At 38.3% G+C, this 25,282-nt stretch overlaps 1 protein-coding gene across 1 annotated transcript in view; it reads right to left on the reverse strand.

Moving 5' to 3' along the window:
• LOC126335633 (Down syndrome cell adhesion molecule-like protein Dscam2) overlaps window positions 1–25,282 on the reverse strand; it is a 123,902-nt gene that overhangs the window by 9,521 nt on the left and 89,099 nt on the right. The window contains exon 5 of the mRNA XM_049999088.1: window positions 18,317–18,601. Coding sequence (XP_049855045.1) covers window positions 18,317–18,601 — 285 coding nt within the window. The remainder of the gene's footprint in view (window positions 1–18,316; window positions 18,602–25,282) is intronic.

The raw sequence follows: 25,282 nt of genomic DNA on the forward strand, positions 1-25,282 counted from the left end.
ATTTTACCAGAACTTTGAACATTAGGATATCATGAACCACACACAGTATTTTGGGATTTAGATGCTAGTTCTTGTAGAGTCTATAGATGTTGATGTGATTCCCATTATTCTTTTACTAAAATTAGAATCTTTGTGGATCCCAGCCAGTAATTTTGACAGTGAGAGATCATTTTCAACAAATTGTAATAAAATGTCTGACAGAAGAAAAGCTCTAACTCCTAGTAATATAGACATCATGGTATTTGTGTTTTTTCCAGAATAAATTGTATATTACATATGTAGACTTCATCCTACTTCTTCAAGTGGTAGGAAAATTTTTTTTCAAACATTCATGCTTTGATGAGTGTTTTCATCAGAAGTATAGTTTTCATGCTTTTTGTATTTACATAACACTATAAGGTGTTTCACTGCAAATATATTATCAATGATTTTTTCTTTAGCTTTTATTGCCAAAAATTAGAAATAAAATTTAGTGAAACTATTGATGAAATGATATAAAAGTAGCAAAAAATGTACCAAAACATCTTTTAAAAATGACAAAATCAATTTTTTGAATAGTTAAGGATGACAACAATTTACATGTGATGAGGGACTGGAATTTGACACTAGGAACTAGAAGAGAAGTAAAAACAGTAGGGAAATAAGGGTTGGGAGAGAGGAATGAAAGGAGAAGCCACTTGGTAGAATTTTGCACACAGCTTAATTTAGTCATTACCAATACTTTGTTTAATTATCATGAAAGAAGATTATACAATCGAAAAGACTTCAGAACCAAATTTTCAAGTACAAAAAATTTCCACTAAAGATGTTGACACTGGTCATAATTTATTAGTTGTGAACTGAATATTAAACTGAAGAACTGCAGACACTTTAAGAATTAGGGAGATGAGATCTGGATAAACTGAAAGAATCACTGGTTGTGGAGAGAATCAAAAGGAGCATTTAGCAAAGATGGCCTTAAGCAGCAGAAACAAATAAAGTAGAAGATGAAAGGTTAGTTTTGAAAGATGAAATACTGATGACTGCAGAAAATCAAATAGACAAAGAGGCAATGCCCAGAAATAATCCTTGGATAACATAAGAGCTAATGAATTTAACTAATGAAAAGAAAAACTATAAAAATGCAGCAAATGAAGAGGCAAAAGGTAATACAGAGAGTGTAAAAATGACATAGATCACAACTGCAAAATGATAAAGCAGGAATGGTGGATGACGAATGCAAGGCTGTAGAAGAAAGCATGGCTAGGGGAAAGATAGATGTCACCTACAGGAAAAGTAAAGAAAGCTTTGTAGAAAAGTGGAGTGCCTGTATGAATATTTAGAGCTCAGATGGAAAAACTGTAGTAAGTAAAGAAGGAAAGGCTGAATTGTGGAAGGAAAATATAGAGTCTATGCAAGGGGAAAAAATTTAAGATAGCACTGTGTAAAGAAAAGAGGAAGTAGGTGAAGGTGAGATGAGAGATGTGGCACTGTGACAAGAATTGATAAGAGCACTGAAAATCTTAAGTCAAAACAAGGCACCTGGAGTAGATGACGTTCCCAAAAACTTACTGAGCTGGTCATGACAAGCAAAAGAGACTCAGACTTCAAGATGAAAGCAATAATTTATATTCCAAAGAATGCAAATGTATTGACTACTGTGAATATTACTGACCCACTGGTTTAGATAGCCATAGCCACAAAATACTGACATGAATTGTTCACAGAAGAATGGAAAACTGATAGAAGATGTCATGAGGAAGATCAGTTAGTGTTTTGGAGAAATGTAGGGACACACAAGTCCATATTGACAACAATACAATGAATCTTAGAGGATAGAATTAAGAAAAGTAAACCTATAATTATAGCATTTGCAGATTGTTGCTGCTGGCAAAATAATTCTGCCAGAGGCAGCAAAGAATATGGAAGAGCAGTGAAATGGACTGAATAATGTTTAAAGAGTTTGCTACAAGATGAACAGCATTAAATGCAAACCAAAGATGATCAAATGTAGTCAAATCAGGCAATGCTAAGGGAATCAGATTAAGAAATAAGGCAATAAACCTAGAAGATGAGTTTTGCTATTTGGGCAGCAAGATAACTAATGGTAGTTGAAGTACAGAGGGAGTTATAATGCAGACTGTTATTAGCAAGACAAGAATCTCTGAAAATGATAAACTTATTAACATCAAATATGAATATGAACATTAGGAAGCCTTTTCTGAAAGTACAAGTCTGAGTATAGTCTTGAATGGAAGTGAAACACAGACAGCCAACAGTTTGTACAAGACAAGAATTGAAGGTTTTGAAATGTTGCGCAACAGAAGAATATTGGAGATTAGGTTGATGAACTGAATACTTATGAAGAGATAATGAACTGAATTGGGGAAATAAGTCCTTTGCAATATAACTTGATTATATGGTGGGATCTGTTGTTAGGAAACATCTGGAGGCACCAACGAATCATCAGTTTGGCAACGAGGGTGGGGGTGGGGGGGGGGGGGGGGTGAGTGGAACACGTAATTCACATGCAGTAAGTAGGTTGAAAAGGATGTAGGTTGCAATAACTACACAGAGATGAAGAGACTTGCACAGAATAGAGTTGTATGAAACCAGTCTTCTGACCAAAGACTACAGTAACATTCCTTAATTCCCTGATCCTTCCCCTTACCACAGAACCTCCTCCTGCCCCCTTATCCCTGCCCCCTCTCATTTGTTCACACATATACACTTGGCACAAAACCACTACTGAACCCTTTATTTGCCTCAAAGAACTGTTTTGTGTTTATCATCTGACTGCTACTACAAAAGCACACAAACTCAAAGATTATGTGTATTGATGGTCTATGGTACAAACAGTGATTATTTGAAATCTGATAAAGGACTCCATGTCATGTTAGAAGAAAAATGAACATGAAGGGAATATAAACTGGCTTCCAATTGAGTTGGTACATACATCTCGAGGAGGAGAGGTCTCCAAACTAATAGCTAATGAATGGATAGCAGAATCAGCATAAATAATAGCAATAGTAGGCAATGCTTGACCATGTACAACATGAGCATCAGTTCTTGCAAAATCAAATCAACCACAACAAAATAAAGTTTCTCCTTTCAGGACATCAAAAGCTTTAGATGTATCAACATTCCGCATTATAATCACTTTCCACAACACAAAGAGGTGGCAGGTCCATAGGTGGCATGTTATGTAACATGGACTATTTGTACAGCAGTGCACAAACAATATGCTGAAAGTGACATCACGGGCTCCACAGCTGCAGCCTGGTAAAATTAGAGGCCTCTGCCGCTGTTATTGGGAATGTGACATCATGGACAGCATACTGCCACAGTTAACACAATAGCTTATGCTATCTACTGACCACACAGAAAGGGATGCTGGGAACAAGATACTGTCTGAAATCCCAACATGAGTACAAAGGAATAATCAGCCCTTTAAATCAATGTTGATCACATCTGGAGATCACATTCATTTCAGTGAAGCTACACAATTTATGTTTGAGTTGAAGAACTCTGCAAGCTAAGTGCACTAAAGGGCTGGCTGTAGGGGTAACAACGGCTCATGTCAGATCATCAAAGCTAAGAGCTATTGGGGTGGATAAGTGACAATCCCATCTGCCAAGTGCTGATGGCAAGAGGGGTGCTCTTAGCCCTTGTGAGGCAAACGGAGGTGCTACTTGATTGAATGGTAGTGGCTCTGGTCTTGTAAACTGACAAAGTGGCCAGGAGATTTGTGTGCTTACCACATACCCCTCCATATCTGCATCCAATGATGTCTTTGTGCTGAGGATGACATGACAGCTGGTTGGTACTGTTGGACCTTCATGTCCTGTTCAGGCAGAGTTTAGTTGTTTTTTCCCAAGCTAAGTGTGAAGCACAGCAATTTAGATGTAAGAACCCTCATGTCAGTGGATAACCATATTAAGAGAAAAAGAAGGCCTGTGGAATCATATCCACATTAGCTACAAATAAAATAAAGAAAGCAACTGCTGATTAACCACAAAATAATTTGTGGCATAGTCGATATCAATTCAGGCAAGCTTGGAAAAATTCCTACCTTCATGGTCTCAGATGTTATCGAATTTTGCATATGTTACAATTAAGGACTAAGTAAGGAACATTTATTTTTTTGTTTTCTCCAAGAAAAATTCTACTCTGAGATACAGCCCTCCAAAGATGACACTGCACATACCATTTTGAAGAAGTGAATTTTGGAAAAAATTTTAAAATGCTGTATCTCTGGAACAGTTCTAGATATTTGGTTGTTTCACTTATTTGAAAGATAATTGCTTTATGATTACAAAGAAATCCTCCATTTGGATTTATCTGTCACAGTTCTTTTACTATAGCATTCTGAATTTCTTTTATAATTTATGGAAAAATAACTTTTTTCAAAAATACCAATACATAAAACTTTGATTTTTTTTCTGTTGATTAGTACCATATTGTTCTACATTCCCTGAAAAGGAGAGCTTCCACTTTTAGGTTCAACAGTTTTTATAAACAATTGGACTCATTTTCCAATCACTTTAAATTGTTCCAAAATGTATGTGAAAGGTCCAAATATGTAAAGGTTTCAATTTATACAAGTTCTGTTCACCCTGTTTTGTACTGAAATTAGCCAGTCAAAGAACTAAAAATGTGTTCCACTGCTTCAGTATCTTCCTTTGATATAGAGTGATACCTTCCTGTTGAACAAAAAGGAACTGGAGTGCTTACAGTCTTCAAAACATTGTGAACAGAAAGTGAGTACTGATGGCATTGTTGCTGTCCTTCAGCTGGAAACCTATATCCAGCAGTTGGTCCATGTGATAGCATAAAGTTCACTATAATTTCGTTTAACTCATAACTGATGTCTATAATCTCTGCAATCCACCAGTCACACTCACACATACACACACTACAAACTTCCCCCTTCTCAGGTTGTGAATCTGAATATTATCTTGCTGTTTCTGAGGTGTTGGCCAAATAAATGAAATTTCTTTTTTCTTTCTCTTTAAAGTGGGTACAATATGTGTTTGCCCATCACTTTGAGTCCAAAACTGTGTCTTCTGAATTTGTTTCACAGGAGTAGTTTGTTTTGACCATTCTTATTTTTTTCTGTTCACAGAATTCCCCAATTTCCCTTTGGAAAAAAAATGAGGGCTGTGAATGTGTAAGATTTTACAACGCTAGTAAAATCCTCAGCATTCTGGATCACAGCTGTATTTGGTCTGGAAAGATTATATTTTGTAGCATGGTGCTTCACCAATCCTTGTAACCCATCACAAGGCCCCTTCTCATGCCCAGTAGCACTGTACACTTAATCAGTTGGCACAAGCAACTTACTCAATTCATACAGCTGGTAACAGTTTTTAAAATGACTAGGAGCACAATCAGAAATAATGATGATCTTCTCTGTCCCTGTTTGCAGTTGAAGAATTTTGCTCGTTCTAGCAAAGCATGTGCTGAGTCATGTCCTGTCATCACTTATAACTACAACACCTGGCGTCTTGTTTTGAAAATAAGTCACTCCTGTAAAAACTGAAAGCTGCTCATTACTCCAATGATATCCTGTTACTTCTTGTGGGAGAGTTACAGACCAGTTCTCAGCAAAATCATAGTGAAGAACTAAATATAGATCTTCAGCCTCTACACACCCTTTCACTTCTACAATGTAGTGTTGCAATTTTTTCAGATGCTGATGTGTTATTGCTTTCAGTGACCATTTACCAAGTTCATCAATGAAACTGACAAAGGCAATAGTTTTCTTAATTAGTTTATTTTCCTCCCATGTTGCATATGTAATATTTGCAGAGTTTTCTGCTATGCGTTCCAGGCCAGGTGTCTGTAAAAATAGTCCTCCCTTTCCAGGGCAGTTACCACATTCTTGAAACAAACAAGTCTCTTGCTTTATGTCACAGACTGCTAATGACTTAACACACCAACCAAGGTGTTATATGTCACATGCTCCAGTAAGTTCTTCAGAATTACCACACAAAGTTCAAAATTCACACAGTACACACATAAACAGACATCTCTAGGTGGGTGTGTAACTACCCAGTTACATCACAGTGCACAAAATTTTGACCTTCCAATATGTGAAGTTGTATAGTTGCTCGTATAAACTGCAGAAGTTTTTTTTTAATACTCTGAGTCATGTATCTATTTACTTTCACAACTTTTTGATGTTCAACTGACTCAGTCATAGTGTCATTTTTTGGTGGTACTTGGACAAGAACAGTCCCACTTGTGTTTTCAAATAAAATGACTGCACTATTTGAACTTCTGCTTCTTCTACAGGATGACCATAAGAGGCACCTGGTGTTCCAGAGACTCCTTTTACAGAGCTACATTCCTTGATTTGTCTAACATGTACTTTCATATTGATGGAACATGGTTCAAAATTGTTTTTTTTTGAAAGTTTCTCTGGAGTAATAGTTAAAACTTGCACCTTTTCACAGTAGGTTGCACAATATTCAACAGCTGAATTAATATTTGTGAAAAATTCCTGGCAAGAGGTGCTAGAGTGTTTTGGTTCATTTTATTCTGAAGATAGAATTTCTACTTTGATGTGTGGTCAGTTTTGCTGTAGTGTATTCATCCATAGCTTTAGTAATTTCTCTGTGCTTTCTTGATGCATAGTGCTTAAGACTTAAATTCACTGACCATGAATTCTTAACAGGACTAGCACCTACCTCTGTAGTTGATTGACTCAATTCTTCCTCTATTGATACAAAATCTGCATCATCTGCATCATAGGAGGCTTCACATTATTCAGATACTATCATTGTTGTTATTCTGTCAAAACATTCAAAACACAAAAAGTCGTCACTGGAAAACATCTTCACTTTGAAACAGTGTGTTCAAATGAGAACACTTATTCCCAACCTGAAGAAAATCTCTTTCTTGTTTGTCTTATATATCACTCTTTTATGGATATGCAAAGTGTCAGCACACTTCACTCTCCTGTGGCTCCAGTCAGAGGACATTTCCAAAAGCCCTTTTCACAAAACACACTACAGCTGTGTCAACTGGCAGATTCCTCACGAAAACACAGAAATCAGTGGATGGTCTGAGTTTTCTTAGAAGCCTCTTCAGTAAACAAATTAGCACTGAACAACTACAACACAGAAATCTGAGATGAACAAGTATGACAAAGAAACTGACAAGAAACTACAAAAACGTGCAAGAAATATCTACAACAATGAAAGTTATTAGAAATAACTGCAACAAAGACAATAGAAATAAACACTGTAACAAATTAATTAGTAAGAAACAACTTCAGCGAAGACATACATTGCTCTTGAAAGATAAAAAAAATTGTTTTTTAAAAATTAAAACCTGTCAACTTAAAAGTGGAGGCTCTCCTTTACAGAGAATATAGTACTTAATGGTACTAATCAACAGAAGAAAAATCTTAACTTTCCTGGATTGGCATTTTACGAAAAAAAAAAATCTGTTAATTATAAAAAAAATTAAAGGTGGCACTAAAAGAACTTTGACAGATATGTCCAAATGGAGGATACCATTATAATCATAAAGCATTTCTTTTTCAAATAAAAAAACTCTATCAAAACATCTACAATTGTAACAGGGATACAGCATTTTAAAAAATTTCCCCCAATTTGCATCTTCAAAATGGTTTCCACTATCATCTTTGGAGGCCTGTATCTCAGGGCAGGAATTTTTTTGGAGAAAACCAACCAATATGTGTTTCTTACTTACTCCTGAATTTTAACGTAAGCTAGATTCAATAACATCTGAGACTATGAAGGTAACCTCCTGCCTGAAGTGATACAGGTTATGCCTTATGTTTGAGATTGATGAACTCTTCATGCTAAGTGTGAAGCACTTCCATTTAGTCATAAGAGCCCTCATGTCATTGGATAATCATATTATGAGGTGAACAAGGCCATTGAAACATATCCATATCAGATTTCAATAACTTACAGAAAGCGACCTCCAATTAACCTGAAAATGAAGTGCTAAAAATGCCAATACATGCATCAGGACTATAGCTATGCCACCCTTAGCTTATTATGTGACACAATTCATAAATCCATATATGACAAAATACACACCACTTGTAATATGAAAGAATCCCACTGGGTGGTTATAATTAAACTGACAGTGTTACGAGTGATACAGTGCAGGTTGTATACATCGCAGAATGTTGCTATGTCACAGATATGTTCATTAACTGCTATGCTCACGGAGTACACTGAAAAAATAATAGGTGAAAATCTGGTGCTGTAAGCAGTCATAATGTGGCACGGGTACAGGAAAAACGAAGAAATGATCAGCCACATAACAGTGCTTCTGGCATGTTTACTAGGATATAATCAGAATTTACAACATGTGTTCACCATAGTCTCCTGACTCAACAGCACGCTGAATCCATAACATGGTATGGTCAACAGTTACTTGCAGTATATTCATTGTAATCAGAGTGAAGTTTTGGCATGAGGTGTCATTCAGATCAGGAAAAGTTGGGACACATACTTGTTAGACATGATCTTCCAATTATCCCCACAACCTGAAGTCACATGGGTTTAGATTTGGGGATCTGGAAAGCCAAAAATCTTGAAATTGCCTGGAGATGATGTGGTTGGTTAGTACTGAAGGTTTCTCAAAGCAAATCTTTCACCCATCAAGTGATATGTGGTGTCTGCAGTATCGGCCATTATCCAGTCAGCAATACTTTAAAATATGCACTCTGCCGGTTATGCCGTTGTGTTTCCTACAACCACCACCACAGTGCAAGGTCACTGCCACAAACAATTATGCCACTGTCAATAAGATGCAAACATCCCCTCTCTGGAGCTCCAGTGGTGAGTTCATTTAAGTTCGAAAATTCAGGCACTGGCCACTTTCTGTTTGCCAGCTGAATAACATTTCAACACTTATACCATGGCCGGGTCTTGGCATCTTCTGAATAGATATCGAATGGAAGAGTGACGGATTTACAAATCTTTTGCACCTGTATATATTCCTACATTCAAATCCACCATTAGCAACTGATGCTGGAAATACAGCAACAAAGTTAAATATTATTTTGACTATCTGATATTAGATGTATCTGAATTCTGTGTTCTTGAACAGCATCTGTTCCCCACTTATGTGTCCACTAAAGAACCACTGGAGGACATAACAGTGTCAACTCATCTTACATGAAAATAGTGGCAAGGACACTGTTGTGTTCTTGAAACCTGGAATTACATGTAGCATAAGGAGGCACTTATAATATGCAGATGTCACTCTACACCTAAACCGGCGTGTACAGTGTCATCTCCCGAAAGAAAAATGAACTTACAATGAAGGAGCTTGTGAAACCACATCACACCTAGCTGAATACAGTGGATGTTCCTGTACAACATATGGTGGAGTAGAAGCCCGCATGTAACAGTTCTGTGCATTCACACCAACATGCAGAGTAAAATGTGCCTCATCTGCCCAAAGAACATTCCTCGACCACATGTCATCCATTTCCATGCATGTCAAAAAGTGAAGGGCAAAGTCTTGGGGCTTCATTTGGCAAACATTGTGAACCAGTGTAAAATCCACTACAAAATCTTATGAACTGCTGCACTTCCTAATTCAGCTTGTTGGCTGTCATGCACATATGAAAAATGGCGCAGCGGTTGCAGCTTGGATTTTAGATCACATTATTGCTCTCACAGGTAAGCCTGCTTTGATGGGATGGATGATGCCTGTGACTGGACTACAATAGCTGGTGTTGAGAGGATGTATGGGATAGGTCTTAAATTTATGTCTACTGCAGGGACATGAGCCATGAGCCAACAGATAGGGAGCATGGATGGAGTAGGTATGGTCAAGGATATTGCAGAGGTTCTGTAAACAGTGGAATACCACTGTGGGAAGGGTGGGAGTGATAGTGAGTATGATATTCCTCATTTTAAAGCATGACAAGAGGTAGCCAATGTGTTGGTGGAGAATGTGATTCAGTTGCCCTAGTTCTGGGTGGTATGATGTCTCTAGGGGTGTGCTCCTTTGTTGTTGGCTGGTAGGAATGCGGGAGGTGCTAGGTGACTGGAGAAACAAGGCAAGCAAGGTCTATGAAGACCTCAGTTAGACTCCTTGTATGGTTGTAGAGGAACTACTTGTCACTACACATGCTATGGCCATGGTTGGCCAGGCTGTATGGAAGGGATTTTTTGGTACAGAATAGGTGGCAGATGTTGAATAGGGCATGTTACTTGTGGTTGGTAGGTCTGATTTGAGTGAAGGTCAACATTGAGGAAGATGGCTTGTTGAGGACCAGGTGAAGCAAATATGGGAGAAGGTGTTGACGTTCTGTAGGAATGTTGATAAAGTGTGTGTGTGTGTGTGTGTGTGTGTGTGTGTGTGTGTGTGTGTGTGTATGTCTGTGTCTGTGTGTGTGTGTGTGTGTGTGTGTGTGTGTGTGTGTGTGTGTGTGTGTGTGTAAGTGTGTGGGTGTGTGTAAAGCTTTACTTGTGATACTTTTTGTTGTTCCTGCCTGTGACTGAGCATCTCCGCTATATGGTGACTAGCAACTTTCCTTTTCATGATATTGCAACATTCCATCCTGGATCTTCCACTTTTGGAAATGATAGATTGCTGTTCACCATATAGAGTAAATGTCAAGTTACAGACATGCACAACAAAAAAAACTGCTATATATATGAGAATTTGGCAAAGAGGTCTTGTTATAAAATAGAACACACACAAGCATTTACATAAGGACAGTTCACACAACATGATCACTATCCCTCATAGCAGAGGCTTGAATGTGACCAACTGTTCCTGATGGGAGAAGAAATCTGTGAATGGTATAAGTAAGGATTCAATACGTTGGGGACAATGTAGGGCTGCTAGGTGAAGATGGGAGCATTGGGATGGGGAGGGGGGGAGGCAGAAATGGACCAAAAAAGGTGAAAAGCAGAAGGGGGGGGGGGGGGGAGACTAAGAAGCTGGCACAATAGAAGGCTGTGTAGTGCTGAAGAAGGAACAGTGAAGGAGTGGGTCGATGGGGTACAGTAATCAGTGAAGGTGAAGACCAGGGGATTGTGAAAATATAGGATATATTGCAGGGAGTGTTCCAACCTGCACAACTTAGAAAACTTGGTGTTAGTAGGAAGGATCCAGATGATGCAGTTCATGAAGCAGCCACTGAAGTGAAGCTCATTGTGTTAGGCAGCGTGTTCAGCAAATGAGTGATTCATCTGTCTCTTGGCCAGAGTTTGTCAGTGGCTATTCAAGCAGACAAATAGCTTATTGGTTGTTATTAGGAAGAATGTAGGGGGTACTGCACCTATGGCTTAGGAGTAGTATGTTTTTTTTTTTTTTTGACTAGTAATCAAAATGTCCTCAGTCCCAGATCTGAACCTTTCCACTGCTTAAATTTTGATAAAATGTCATAATCAATGGCAGCTGGAGATTTCTGGCATAAGAAGTTACCCTCATTCTGCCAATATCCTTGTCAAAGGGAGCAGAGGACAAGACAGAGATACAGGGCACCCTCTTGCCCTTGTCATGGGGACCTGTCCCTAAAAGGTGCAAGAATCACCAATGATCAGTGGCATGAGAATGCAGAAGGCCGAGGAAATCACTGAATTAAAGACACGTTATATGTAACCACAGGACATGTGGCCTGTAATGGGAAAGTGTCATTATGACTCGTCCACTGGCAATAGATTCAGGACTAGTCAGCCATTTGGATCTTCGGGGGTGGGGACTGCCAAGAGGAAATGACCATTAGAAAAAGGTTGAATAACCAATGAAAATGTGACATTTTACAAGTCAGGGCGTGGAATGTGGTAGGGAAGCTAGAAAATCTGAAATGGAAAATGTTATGACAGAGTCTAAGTGTAGTGTCGGTCAGTGATTTGAAATGGAAAAAAGACAAGGATTTCTGGTCAGAGGAGTATAGGTTAATATTAACAGTACCAGAAAATGATATAACAGGAGTAGAATTTGTTATGCACAGGAAGGTAAAAACAAAGAGGAAGTTTCTTCAAACACACCAGTGACTGGGTTGTTTTAATCAGAATTGACAGCAAACTAACACCTGATTCAGGTATAAATGCCAATGTTGCAAGTTGCCAAGGATGAAAAGGGACAGAAAGTAAATGAAGATATTGAATTGGTAATTCAGTACATAAAGTGAGATGAAAACCTGATACTCATGATGGATCGGAATGTGATTGTAGTGGAAGGAGCAGGAGAAAGAGCTATTGGAGAAAATGATCATGGTGGTAGGAATGAGAGAGGAGAAAGACTAATTGAGTTCAGCAAATTAATATTTGCTAGTAATAATGAATACTCTGTTCAAGAATCACAAGAGAAGGAGGTATACTTGGCAAAGGCCAGGAGATACAGGAAGATTCCATTTAGATGACATCATGGTCATGTTTAGGTTCTGAAATCAGATATTTGATTGTATGGCCTAAACAAGAGCAGACACTGAGCAAAGCAGATGTGCCATCTGTGTGGGGTGAAGGCTAAGCTGTCTATTTGTAGCACTCTAGACAGGATTGATTGTATTCTGCTGGTTTGGAGCAGAGTGAGAGGACCAAAGGCTCAGATGACTCTACAACCATATTGGATGTGAATGTCTCAACCTCCACTATTGGGTGCAGAATTATAGGATACCTCTTAATAAGTCAGGTGTGCACTACAGCTGCTAGGTGGCAGAGTATGTGTGGCATGCACATGAGGCTTTTTTAGGTTAGAGGAACCCTCCCCGGGAATCAAAGATGATTTGTTGTTAAATTAGCCACATGTCCTCAGGGAATTTTCATCATTGCAGATCAGAGGCAGAAAAGGATAATATGATTTTAGCAAACTGCAAGAGCATCCAAGGAAAAGTTCCAGAATAAGTATTGCTTACTGAAGGTTGTACTGTAGAAATAGTATTAGGAACAGAAAGTTGTTTGAAACTGGATGTTAATGACAATGGTGGTAGCATGTTTATTGCAGTAAATAATTTGATAAAATGTATTAGAGTTATCACAGGTTCTGAATGTGAATTAATCTGGGTGAAGTTAAAAATCAAAGACTGGTCAAAAATCGTTATCAGATGCTTTTATAGACTGCCTGGATCAAGAGCACTAGTGGTAGAGTGCTTCAGACACAACCGGCATAACATTGTTAATAATTTTCTTGGTCATTCTGTTGGAATAGGGGGGTAACTTCAACTTGCTAGGTATAGATTGGGAGTGTCATGCTATCAAAAATGGTGTATGGAGAGGGATATGTGCAACATTGTTCTGGATGTCATGTCCAAAAATTACTTTGAGCACATAGTTATAGAACCAACTCATGAGAGTGATATATTTGACCTCCACGCAACGAATTTTTATGAAATTATTGAATCAGTTAATGTAGAGGAATGTATCAGTGATCATCAGGCTGAGATAGCATCTATGACAATGGGTATTACAAGAATGTTAAGAGACATAGGAAGACATTTTTGCTTATCAAGAGTGAGAGGATACAAATTCCAGAATATAAGAGCAGTCAGCATCAAATATTTGGTGTTGAGGACAATGATGTGGAAAACAAACTAAAAAACTTCAAAGGCATCATCCAATATGTATTAGACAAGTATTTTCTGAGTAAGGTCTTAAGGGATGGGAAAGACCCACAACGGTTAATAACGGTGTTAGAAAACTGCTACCTAAGAAAAGACAACTTTATTTCAAGATTCAAGAGAAGTAAAATCCTAGCTGACAAAAGAAAGCTGGACAAAGCAAAAATGGGCATAAGGTGAACAATGAGAGAAGCATCAATGACTTTGTTGGTAAAGCTCTATCAATTGATCTGATCTGTACTTTTGACAGCAATCTGTTGTAGAGTTATGGAACGTGTTTTACACTCAAGAATTATGACATTCTTTGGAGAATGAAAATCTCCTCTGTAAAAATTGACATGGATTCTGCAAAACTCAGCTTGCTCTGTTCCTCCATGAGATCCATAGTGCCATAGACAATAGCACTCAGGTTGATGCTTTGTTCCCTGACTTCAGTAAGGCATTTGACACTGTCTCCCACTACCACTTGGTGAAAAAAAATGAGCTTATCAGTAATTCAGCAGATCTGTGACTGGATTCAAGACTTCTTTGCATATGAACTCAACACGTTGCTCTTAATGGAACAAAATCAACAGGTGTAAAGGTAATTTCCAGAGTACCCCAAGGAAGTGTGATAGGACTGTTACTGTTAACAATATGTATATAAATGATCTAGTAGAAACCATTAGATGCTCTTTAAGGCTGTTTGCAGAGGATGAGGTTGTCTATAACAAGGTATCAGTGCCAGAAGATATTAACGATTTACACAGTAACCTCCAGAGAATTGATGGTGCAGGCTCTGGCAGTTCACTGTGAACATAAATAAATATAACATAAATAAATAAATGTAACATATTGTAATAATAAATAAATGTAACATATTATGCATACATAGGAAAAGAAATCCAATACTGTACAGCTTCACTATTGATGACAAACCACAGGAAACAGTATCTGCCGTAAAATACCTACAAGTAACTATCTGCAGTGACTTTAAGTGGTATGACAATATAAAACAAAACACTGGGAGAATCAGATACCAGACTCAGATACATAGGAAGAATCTTAAGGACATGTAACTCATCCATGAAGGAAGTGGCTTATAAGACACTTGTTAGAGGGGTTCTTGAGTATCGTTCTGGTATCCCTACCATGCAGGACTAGTAGTACAGCTAGAGAAGATCCCACAAAGAGCAGCACATTTTGTCATGGGATTGTTTAGCTAGCATGAAAGAGCTACGGAGATGATTAACAATCTCTGTTGGCAGATAATACAAGAGAGGCATTTTGTATCACAGAGAGATTTACTAATGAAATTTGAGAAAGCACTTTCCATGAAGAGGAAGACAACATATCACTTCCCTCCACATGCACCTCATATAATGACAATAAGGAAAAAATGCTGGTTCTACTATGTTTGTTATTGTCAGTTATTACCCACTGTGTTATATCTATTATTTACAGGTATTGAGCTGAAATCCATCACTGTGGTCTGATGAGGAGTACTGCAGTCCTCAGGCTACAGATAAACCATGAGAATCTGCTGCATTACGCCACACACAAGCAGAACCAGCCTGTGGACAGATAGTGTAGACTAGATCTGATGGGCCAGGCCTGCTCATTGCTGGGAACCAAAGGGCTTTGGATCAGCATGCTCGATCCATTAGAGGTACCTGCAAAAACGGCCTGCAGTTTTGGCCTGTCCCAGAAACCCACACGTTTTGCCTGCTATTCATGAACCACAGACATCATATTGATGAAATGAGACCGTGGTGCTCAATCCATGCAACAGATAACTTGTTCAAATACTACAACAGCCATAGCTTTTATCAGAAAAAAAAGCACATGCATATTAACACACTCACTCAAACACAATTCATGCACTCTGAACCACTGTCTCTCTGGCTGCTGCGTCTACAGTCTCTGAGAATCAGATCCAAACAAACTACTACTCATGCATCCATGCCTCTTGTCGGCAGCTGCCAGGCTAGTGGCAAAAAGCAGTGGCAGCACTGACTGCAAGCTGAGGGGAGTGGTAGGAAGGGGAGAAGTAGTAGTAAAGAGAGAGTAGGGTAGTTGCACACATACTCAACTCCACTTAGCGAGAGAGAGACAAAAATGAGATTTTTCCAGTGTTTCTTCAAATGTTCCTGATATTTCTCCGACATGTTTAAAATTCCCTGATATCCCCTGGTTTCTTTGATTTATAGAACCTGTGGCAAACCTGGGTTAGAATTTATTATTCAATAATATCATAAACCCTATTTTTACTACAAAAAAATTAAACCAGCAAGCCAACAGAGAAGAGGGCGAACAGAGACATGGTAAGGATATTGAAATGCAAATTAAGATCAATGTAATATAAGGTAATGTGATGATTCAATGTAATGGCAGAGGCATGAAGAATGCTTAAGTATGAAATCTGAATTTAAATATGTGGTGATTGAAGGGTTTTCCATTATACTGTCTCACAGAATTATGAAATGAAAATGTAATTAGACATCACATTTTTTAAAATGTGTCTAGGATTTTTATGTATCACTGACAATATAGGTTCAATTTAGCCACAATAACCTTTTGATATGATGTGTTGATCTCTGAGGTTATTAAGTATGTATGTTTTGGGAAAATTCATTATGATTCATAAGAGTGAATTATTTTCAGTTGGGATGAGAGCATGGAGATTTGCAATCATTAAGACTTTTCTATCATAATATTATTGTTGATAGAGCATGGTTGCACTTTCCTTTGACTCACAAAGATTGGCATACTCTTGAAAATAAACTTCAACTACCCCATAAAAGCCTACTTACAAAGTTTGAAGAGTCAGTATTAAGTGAGGAATGTGGGACTATAGGGTGCTAAGAACGGTGTTGAAAAATTTGGGAGATTGTAAAGGATGAAATTTTGAACATTTTGAGCCATGGAACCAATAGCTAGAAATGTGAAATTAAGTTTCTGCTACACTATACACTTCCCATGCCTTTGGAAGGCCAAGTAGAAAACCAGACTACTGTTATTTTTAAAACATTTACTGACAGTAAAGTATAATCAGGGGCAATTCTAGTAATCTGTCAGTGGGGGGGGGGGGCACTAATAGAGAGGGGGTGGGGGAGGTGGGAGTGGGAGGGGGAGGGGGAGGAGGAGGAGGAGGGGAAAGGTGGGGGAGGGGGGAGGGAGGGGAGGGAATGGAATATCACTTAACAAAAGGAGAGTTTGGGTCCTCCATCGACAGACAGGTAAAATTTGGTGTTGCTTAAAGTAGATTTTAGTAACTGTTTTGGTGTTTAGGGGGAAAACGTGTCTACAGAATGTGTGTACCTGGGAAAATAACTTGATTTGACCCAGATGTCCAGTGATTTCGAAGTTTTTGTCTGGGGTCTGGAATTTAAGTGTTGGCAGGCATGCCTGGCATATTTAGCTTCCTTGATTATTGTAAGTGGTATTCGTATATTAATATACATCCAATGTATATTAATGAATAACAGGACATGCATTTTAAGTTGAATTATATTTACTGGTTTAGATAGTAAGCTATTTACCACTCTTATTCTTCTGTTAAAATGTGTTCGCTGATTTTTGAAGTGATTTTATCCAGGATAATATGATACTCCATTGGGATTGGGGGGGGGGGGGGGGGCGGCGGTGTCTATTGCCCCCATAGCCCAACCCCTCCCTTGCCACCGCCCCTGAGTAGAATCAAATACTATGAATTGAACCTGCGGCTTCACTACTGTAGAGCATCATACTGAATGTGATGATTATCAGTTGCTTTACAACAAGTGCAATGACAAACCACATTTTGTTAGATTCTCTAAAAGGTTACATGCTCCCCTCTGATAGTACAAAAGCTGTATATACATGCTGTTTGTATTGGTGCTGAATACACTGTGGACTTTACACAACACTTGAAGAAAGATGCAAGGAGGGATAAAGTCAGGGCAGTGCTCATGCTAAGGGACTGGGCATCGGACACACCCTTCCGATTTTTCTCTGCTGAAGTTATGTGTTAGATATACCAATGTCCAATGGTCAAAGTTTGCTGGAGAGTCATCATGCTTAAACCACACACTAGCATGCAACTGCAAGGGAACATCCTCCTGAAGTTCAGGCAAGGCATATTACAGGATGTTCAAAAGGACACTCCAGCCAAGAGATCTGGTAAGATGTGTAGTACAGTAAAGTGATCTCCAACAACTCCAGCCCAAATATTCACTAAGAATCTCAGCCAGTAACTTCTTGTACAGGTAATGCATGGATTTTCTACACCTCAGTGGTGGCTGTAGAAACTTTATTTCACATTTCCAACTACTGGTCTTTTTCTCCAAAACATTCAAAATTCCATTCTCTGCAATCCTCAAAATATTTAAAACATCATTCTGTAACACCCTGTATTGTTTCCATAGGGACTGACTAATTACAACACACACAGAGATGCTATGTAGTCATTCTTCTCAATCTCTGTACACAAAAGGAATGGGAGTAAACACGTGGTACAATGGCAAGTGATGATGATGAGGTCCCATACTCTGGTAATTTGCCATTGCCTTCTCTACAAACAAGTACCTTCCTGCAATTAACTTCACAGTGACTTGCACAGTATAGCTGCAGATGTTAATACAGAGCAAAAATAACACATAGTAGTAAGCACTGAACATCACAGGTGTTACAATCAATGTTAGTGCACATACAGAGTGGAAGTTCTTTGTAGTGCTTAAGATAAAGTTTCATTAGATTATATGAAATACCAACAATTACTTTGTTAAATTGCTAGAAGTAAATACAAACCATTTACAATTATTTTCACAGTGTAGTTCCTGGATGCAGCTGCATTTGAGGCCTGACAGGTATAATTTCCATTGTGTTTTACAGCCAAACTGCAGAAACTTAGTGTACTTGAGTACTCATCTAGGATCTTCTCTGCAATTTGTTGGTCCTCTGCTATGGGACTTCCATCTTTCAACCACTGAATCTGTATTGTGAAGTCCCCTTTACTTACGACACATGCAAGACGCATCCTCATGCCCAGTTGCAAGTCATGTTTGATTACAATTGGATCAATCTCTGGTGCTTCTGGAAGCAGAAATAATAATGTTTATTGTCTTACTGGTGATATAAGACTCATCTTACAAAAATGTTATAATCAAAAATATTTTCTTAGGTATTTTGACTCATTTAGAAAATTCATTTTCTTTCAACAAGGTGATAACATTCACTAAACCATTAAACAACCAGGATATCATTTTTCATAATTAATGTGCAGTTTACTGTGTATATTTGCAGTAAGTAAAAAAAACTTTGGGAATGAGATAAAATTCACACACATGGAGACATATTATTAAATATGTATGAGATAAAAAGTATTGAACTCTTTCAGCTTTCAAAAATAAATTAATATTTTGGCTGATTTTTAACTTGTCTATATATCAAGATAGAATAATTTGACTTACAACAAGGTAACACACAACAGTGACAAACTCATACTTATCAACATTATTACAGAAGAAGCATATTTCTTTATACATATAAACTACATGTTTATTTCATTTATGTAAACACTACACTCGCACTTAGTTTACAAGTGATTTATTACCACTACCACACATATTCTTAAACACACACACATTTCATGTGCAGTCTTCACTATTACATTGTAACTGAAATACAAGCTATACCACACAACAAATTTTAAACAAACTGCTCTAAAATGATATTTTCCATGCATGAGTATAGCCTAGGGTTTCTCAGATCCTGCTATTTCAAGACACATATCATTTTTATATATTGTCAAGTTTCTAAAATCTGCTCTCATAATGTTGAAGCTCATGATTTTCTGAACAGGATGGTATTTGAGTTCCATATTCTTGACTTTATGGCAATAACTCAGAATTTAAATTTCACTTAAATATATTATAAAAGATGGCCCTCTCGAAATTTGGGGAAGCTTTTTCAGCATGAATTTACAATATCTAAAAGAAATGAATTATGTATTTGCAAAACATACACAATTAGTTAGTTATAAAATTTGGCCTTCTTACCATTGCAATATTCTCTCTTTTGTATTTTAAACTACTGCAGCATTTTATTGTAACTGAATAAAAGAACATGAAGTTACAAGTTGTCATCAAATGGTGTGGCTATAAATGGTCAAGATGGAGAGCAGACAAGATAGTTGGGCAGTGAATTCATTAGAGCTCCAACTGTTGTTGTTTTTGTGGTCTCCAGTCCAGAGACTGGTTTGATGCAGCTCTCCATGCTACTGTATCCTGTGCAAGCATCTTCATCTCCCAGCACCTACTGCAGCCTACATCCTTCTGAATCCGCTAAGTGTATTCTTCTCTTGGTCTCCCTCTAAGATTGATACCCTCCACGCTGCCCTCCAAAACTAAACTGGTGATCCCTTGATGCCTCAGAACATGTCCTATCAACAGATCCCTTATTCTAGTCAAGTTGTGCCACAAACTCCTCTTGTCCCCAATTTTATTCAATACCTCCTCATTAGTTATGTGATCTACCCATCTATCTGCAGCATTCTTCTGTAGCACACTCTCTCCTTGTCTAAACTATTTATCGGCCATGTCTCACTTCCATACATGGCTACACTCCATACAAATACTTTCAGAAATGACTTCCTGAGACTTAAATCAACACTCAATGTTAACAAGTTTCTCTTCTTCAGAAATGCTTTCCTTGGCATTGTCAGTCTACATGTTATATTTTCTGTACTTTGACCACCATCAGTTATTTTGCTCCCAAAATAGCAAAACTCCTTTACTACTTTGTGTCTCATTTCCTAATCTAATTCCCTTAGCATCATCCAACTTAATCCGACTACATTCCATTATCCTTGTTTTGCTTTTGTTGATGATCATCTTTCATGACACTGTCCATTCCGTTCAACTGCTATCCCAAGTCCTTTGCCGTCTCTGACGTAATTACAATGTCATTGGCGAACCTCAAAGTTTTTATTTCTTCTCCATGGATTTTATTACCTACTCTGAACTTTTCTTTCATTTCCTTTACTGCTTGCTCAATATACAGATTGAATAGCATCAGGGAGTGGCTACAACCCTGTCTCACTCCTTTCCCAACGACTGCTTACCTTTCATATCCCTCGACTCTTATAACTACCGTCTGCTTTCTGTACAAATTGTAAATACCCTTTTAATCCCTACATTTTACCCCTGCCACCTTAATAATTTGAAAGAGAGTATTCCAATCAACATTGTCAAAAGCTTTCTCTAAGTCTACAAATGCTAGAAATGTAGATTTGCCTTTTCTTAATCTAGCTTCTAAGATAAGTCATAGGGTCAGTATTGCCTCACATGTTCCAACATTTCTATGGAATCCAAACTGATTTTCCCCCAGGTTGGCTTCTACCAGTTTTTACATTCGTCTGTAAAGAATTTGCGTTAGTATTTTGCAGCTGTGACTTATTAAACTGATAGTTTGTTAATTTTCACATCTGTCAACACCTGCTTTCTTTGGGATTGAAATTATTATATTGTTCTTGAAGTCTGAGGGAATTTCGCCTGTCTCATACATCTTGCTCACCAGATGGTAGAGTTTTGTCAGGACTGGCTCTCCCAAGGCTGTCAGTAGTTCCAATGGAATGTTATCTACTCCCGGGGGCCTTGTTTTGACTCATATCTTTCAGTGCTCTGTGAAACTCTTCACACGGTATCGTCTCTCCCATTTTATCTTCATATACCTCCACTTTTATTTCCATAATATTGTGCTCAAGACCATTGCCCCAGCATAGACCCTCTATATACTGCTTCCACATTTCTGCTTTCCCTTCTTTGCTTAGAACTGTGTTTCCATCTGAGCTCTTTATATTGATGCAAGTGGTTCCCTTTTCTCCAACGGTCTCTTTAATTTTGCTGCAGGCAGTATCTATCTTACCCCTCATGAGATAAGCCTCTACATCCTTACATTTGTCCTCTAGACATCCCTGATTAGCTATTTTGTACTTCCTGTCAATCTCATTTTTGAGATGTTTGTATTCCTTTTTACCTGCTTCATTTACTGCATTTTTATATTTTCTCCTTTCATCAATTAAATTCAGTATCTCTTCTGTTGCCCAAGGATTTCTACTAGTCCTCATCTTTTTACCTACTTGATCGTCTGCTGCCTTCACTATCTCATTCCTCAAAGCTACCCATTCTTCTTCTACTGTATTTCTTTCCCCCATTCCTGTCAATTGTTCCCTTATGCTCTCCCTAAAACTTTGTACAACCTCTGGTTCTTTCAGTTTATCCAGGTCCCATCTCCTTAAATTCCCACCTTTTTGCTGATTTCTCCAGTTTTAATCTACAGTTCATAACAAATACATTGTGGTCAGAGTCCATATCTGCCCCAGGAAATGTCTTACAATTTAAAATCTCTTTCTTACCATTATATAATCTAACTGAAACCTTTTACTATCTCCAGGGTTCTTCCATGTATACAACCTTCTTTTCAACTATCTTAATCCTAATGGTGAAATCCTACATGAACATTGTGCAGTGCATTCTACAGGTATACTAAAGAAGCGTTCAACTACTGCGCTATTCTAAATACAATGATAGACAAGTAGTTAGGTACTGAACCATTATCATTGTGTATATGTAACCAAGCAGTGAACAATTATAATTATTATGAAAAATGATATACCCACGTTCTAGCTGCCCTGACTTGTAAGTCTGCTATGTAACTGAAATTATTCTTGTACTCCAAAACTATGGTATTTGTGAATAGTTTCTGGCATCCTCAATATAACATATGTTATGGAAAAACTGCTCACAAATAGCAATGCCATGTATAATTGTCTTAATTAGCATGCATAGAATTCTTTCGATTCCATAAAAAAAATATATTTTTGTAGTATGTAAAACAGGGTGGGTAAGAATTCCTATCCCACCTCTATATTAAAAAGTAAATAAAAAGCACCAGATGGTGAAGTTTGACATGGTACCGATTGAGAGGTTTCAAGATGATAATATATTTTTATGTACAATTGAAATCTGAATCATTTCTATGTTCAGCAACATACGTAAACAGTTGTGTCTTGCTTCCATTAATGTGAACTTTCACATACTGGTAATTTGATGCTACTTGCGTTCGTGTAGTTACGTATGTAGTACTGATACATTCCATATCAACTCTATAACGAATGTACCAGTTTGATGTATGGCACTACTAAAAATGAAAATGAAATATTCTGTCATGTTTTTTCTGTTACAAGTACAATTACTTTTACAGCCTACTGCCTAACATCAACAGAGGCAATTGGAAGCCCCACAAAATGAAAACTAAAGCACAATAGTATCTTACTAGCCATTTGTTCAATTTATCACAATATTTTCTGTCTTTTTAAATTTGAGTTTCATATTCAACAGCTTTAACTTTTCCAGTATAAAGGCATTAAAGGGACACATGGTACAAAGTAGTTGATAAAAACAGCAGCTTAGTAGGCTAAGTGGAAGTGGACTGGCTTTACAGTACTAGTTATAATTTGTTATTAGTAAACTTCACATGTGGCTGCTGCTTCTACGGGAATATGGAACACATTGTGAATGAATACTTTTACAAAGTGTTCCAGTGTCTGTGTATGTGCGGATGGATATGTGTGTGTGTGCGAGTGTACACCTGTCCTTTTTTTCCCCCTAAGCGAAGTCTTTCCGCTCCCGGGATTGGAATGACTCCTTACCCTCTCCCTTAAAACCCACATCCTTTCGTCTTTCCCTCTCCTTCCTGAAGAAGCAACCATCAGTTGCGAAAGCTAGTAATTCTGTGTGTGTGTTTTGTTCATTGTGCCTGTCTGCCGGCTCTTTCCCACTTGGTAAGTCTTGGAATCTTTGTTTTTAATATAATTTTCCCATGTGGAAGTTTCTTACTATTTTATTTACATCATCATTAATTTGAACCCAACAATTACGTTTGTTTTTGTCTCTGTTGCATTTCGAAATCTTCTCTATCATCTTACTTTCTCTTTTTGTTTGTACAAGTAATTTCACTTTGTATTCATCTTCCCTTTTTCCGTAATCTACCATACATTTTATCCTGCCTAATTATACTCAATAATACGTAATTTACTTCCAAACCATAACCTAAAATTTTTTAACGCTTGCAACATAACCGCTGCTATAAAATCCACTGTTCCAAGTTTACTAACATTTCGTCTAAACTCGTGAATACTATTTCACAGCTTCAGTTCCTTTCACCCATTAAACAACCATCTCAGTTATTTCCAACAACTTTCGTTTTATTTCCATTCCCGTTTTTCCCACATAACCAATCATTTTTTTAGCAGCTTCCCACAGGTTTGAACGTTATTATTTCTTCATCAAACAATTGTTAGCCTCATTCTCATAAACCGCCAGTACACAACCAGTCCTTTGAATACATTTACACACATATTTTTCGAGATTTTATTCGAAAATTTTTTTTGAATTTTATTTTATCGGAAAATTTTTTCGAAACTTTTTTCGAAAAAAAAGAATTTTCTTCTTTCGAAACTTTTTTCGAAAAATTTCTTTCGAAATTTTCTTGAATTTCCCCACCCTTCAACGTGATCTGGAGACAACATAACTACCTAACCTTTGCACCCATTGTTGTTCACCAACCTAATTTCAGCACAGGATCAACATAGCAGGTGTCTGTGTAGGTGCGGATGGATATGTGCGTATGTTCGGGTGTACACCTGTCCTTTTTTTCCCCCTAAGGGAAGTCTTTCTGCTCCCGGGATTGGAATGACTCCTTACCCTCTCCCTTAAAACCCACATCCTTTCGTCTTTCCCTCTCCTTCCTGAAGAAGCAACCATCGGTTGCGAAAGCTAGTAATTCTGTGTGTGTGTTTTGTTCATTGTGCCTGTCTGCCGGCGCTTTCCCGCTTGGTAAGTCTTGGAATCTTTGTTTTTAATATATTTTCCCCATATGGAAGTTTCTTTTATATATACACTCCTGGAAATTGAAATAAGAACACCGTCAATTCATTGTCCCAGGAAGGGGAAACTTTATTGACACATTCCTGGGGTCAGATACATCTTATGATCACACTGACAGAACCACAGGCACATAGACACAGGCAACAGAGCATGCACAATGTCGGCACTAGTACAGTGTATATCCACCTTTCGCAGCAATGCAGGCTGCTATTCTCCCATGGAAACGATCGTAGAGATGCTGGATGTAGTCCTGTGGAACGGCTTGCCATGCCATTTCCACATGGCTCCTCAGTTGGACCAGCGTTCGTGCTGGACGTGCAGACCGCGTGAGACGACGCTTCATCCAGTCCCAAACATGCTCAATGGGAGACAGATCAGGAGATCTTGCTGGCCAGGGTAGTTGACTTACACCTTCTAGAGCACGTTGGGTGGCACGGGATACATGCGGACGTGCATTGTCCTGTTGGAACAGCAAGTTCCCTTGCCGGTCTAGGAATAGTAGAACGATGGGTTCGATGACGGTTTGGATGTACCATGCACTATTCAGTGTCCCCTCGACGATCACCAGAGGTGTACGGCCAGTGTAGGAGATCGCTCCCCACACCATGATGCCGGGTGTTGGCCCTGGGTGCCTCGGTCGTATGCAGTCCTGATTGTGGCGCTCACCTGCACGGCGCCAAAGATGCATACGACCATCATTGGCACCAAGGCAGAAGCGACTCTCATCGCTGAACACGACACGTCTCCATTCGTCCCTCCATTCACGCCTGTCGCGACACCACTGGAGGCGGGCTGCACGATGTTGGGGCGTGAGCGGAAGACGGTC

Source organism: Schistocerca gregaria, chromosome 2 (genome assembly GCF_023897955.1).
Source record: "Schistocerca gregaria isolate iqSchGreg1 chromosome 2, iqSchGreg1.2, whole genome shotgun sequence".
In the NCBI taxonomy this organism is placed as follows: Eukaryota; Metazoa; Arthropoda; class Insecta; order Orthoptera; family Acrididae; genus Schistocerca; species Schistocerca gregaria.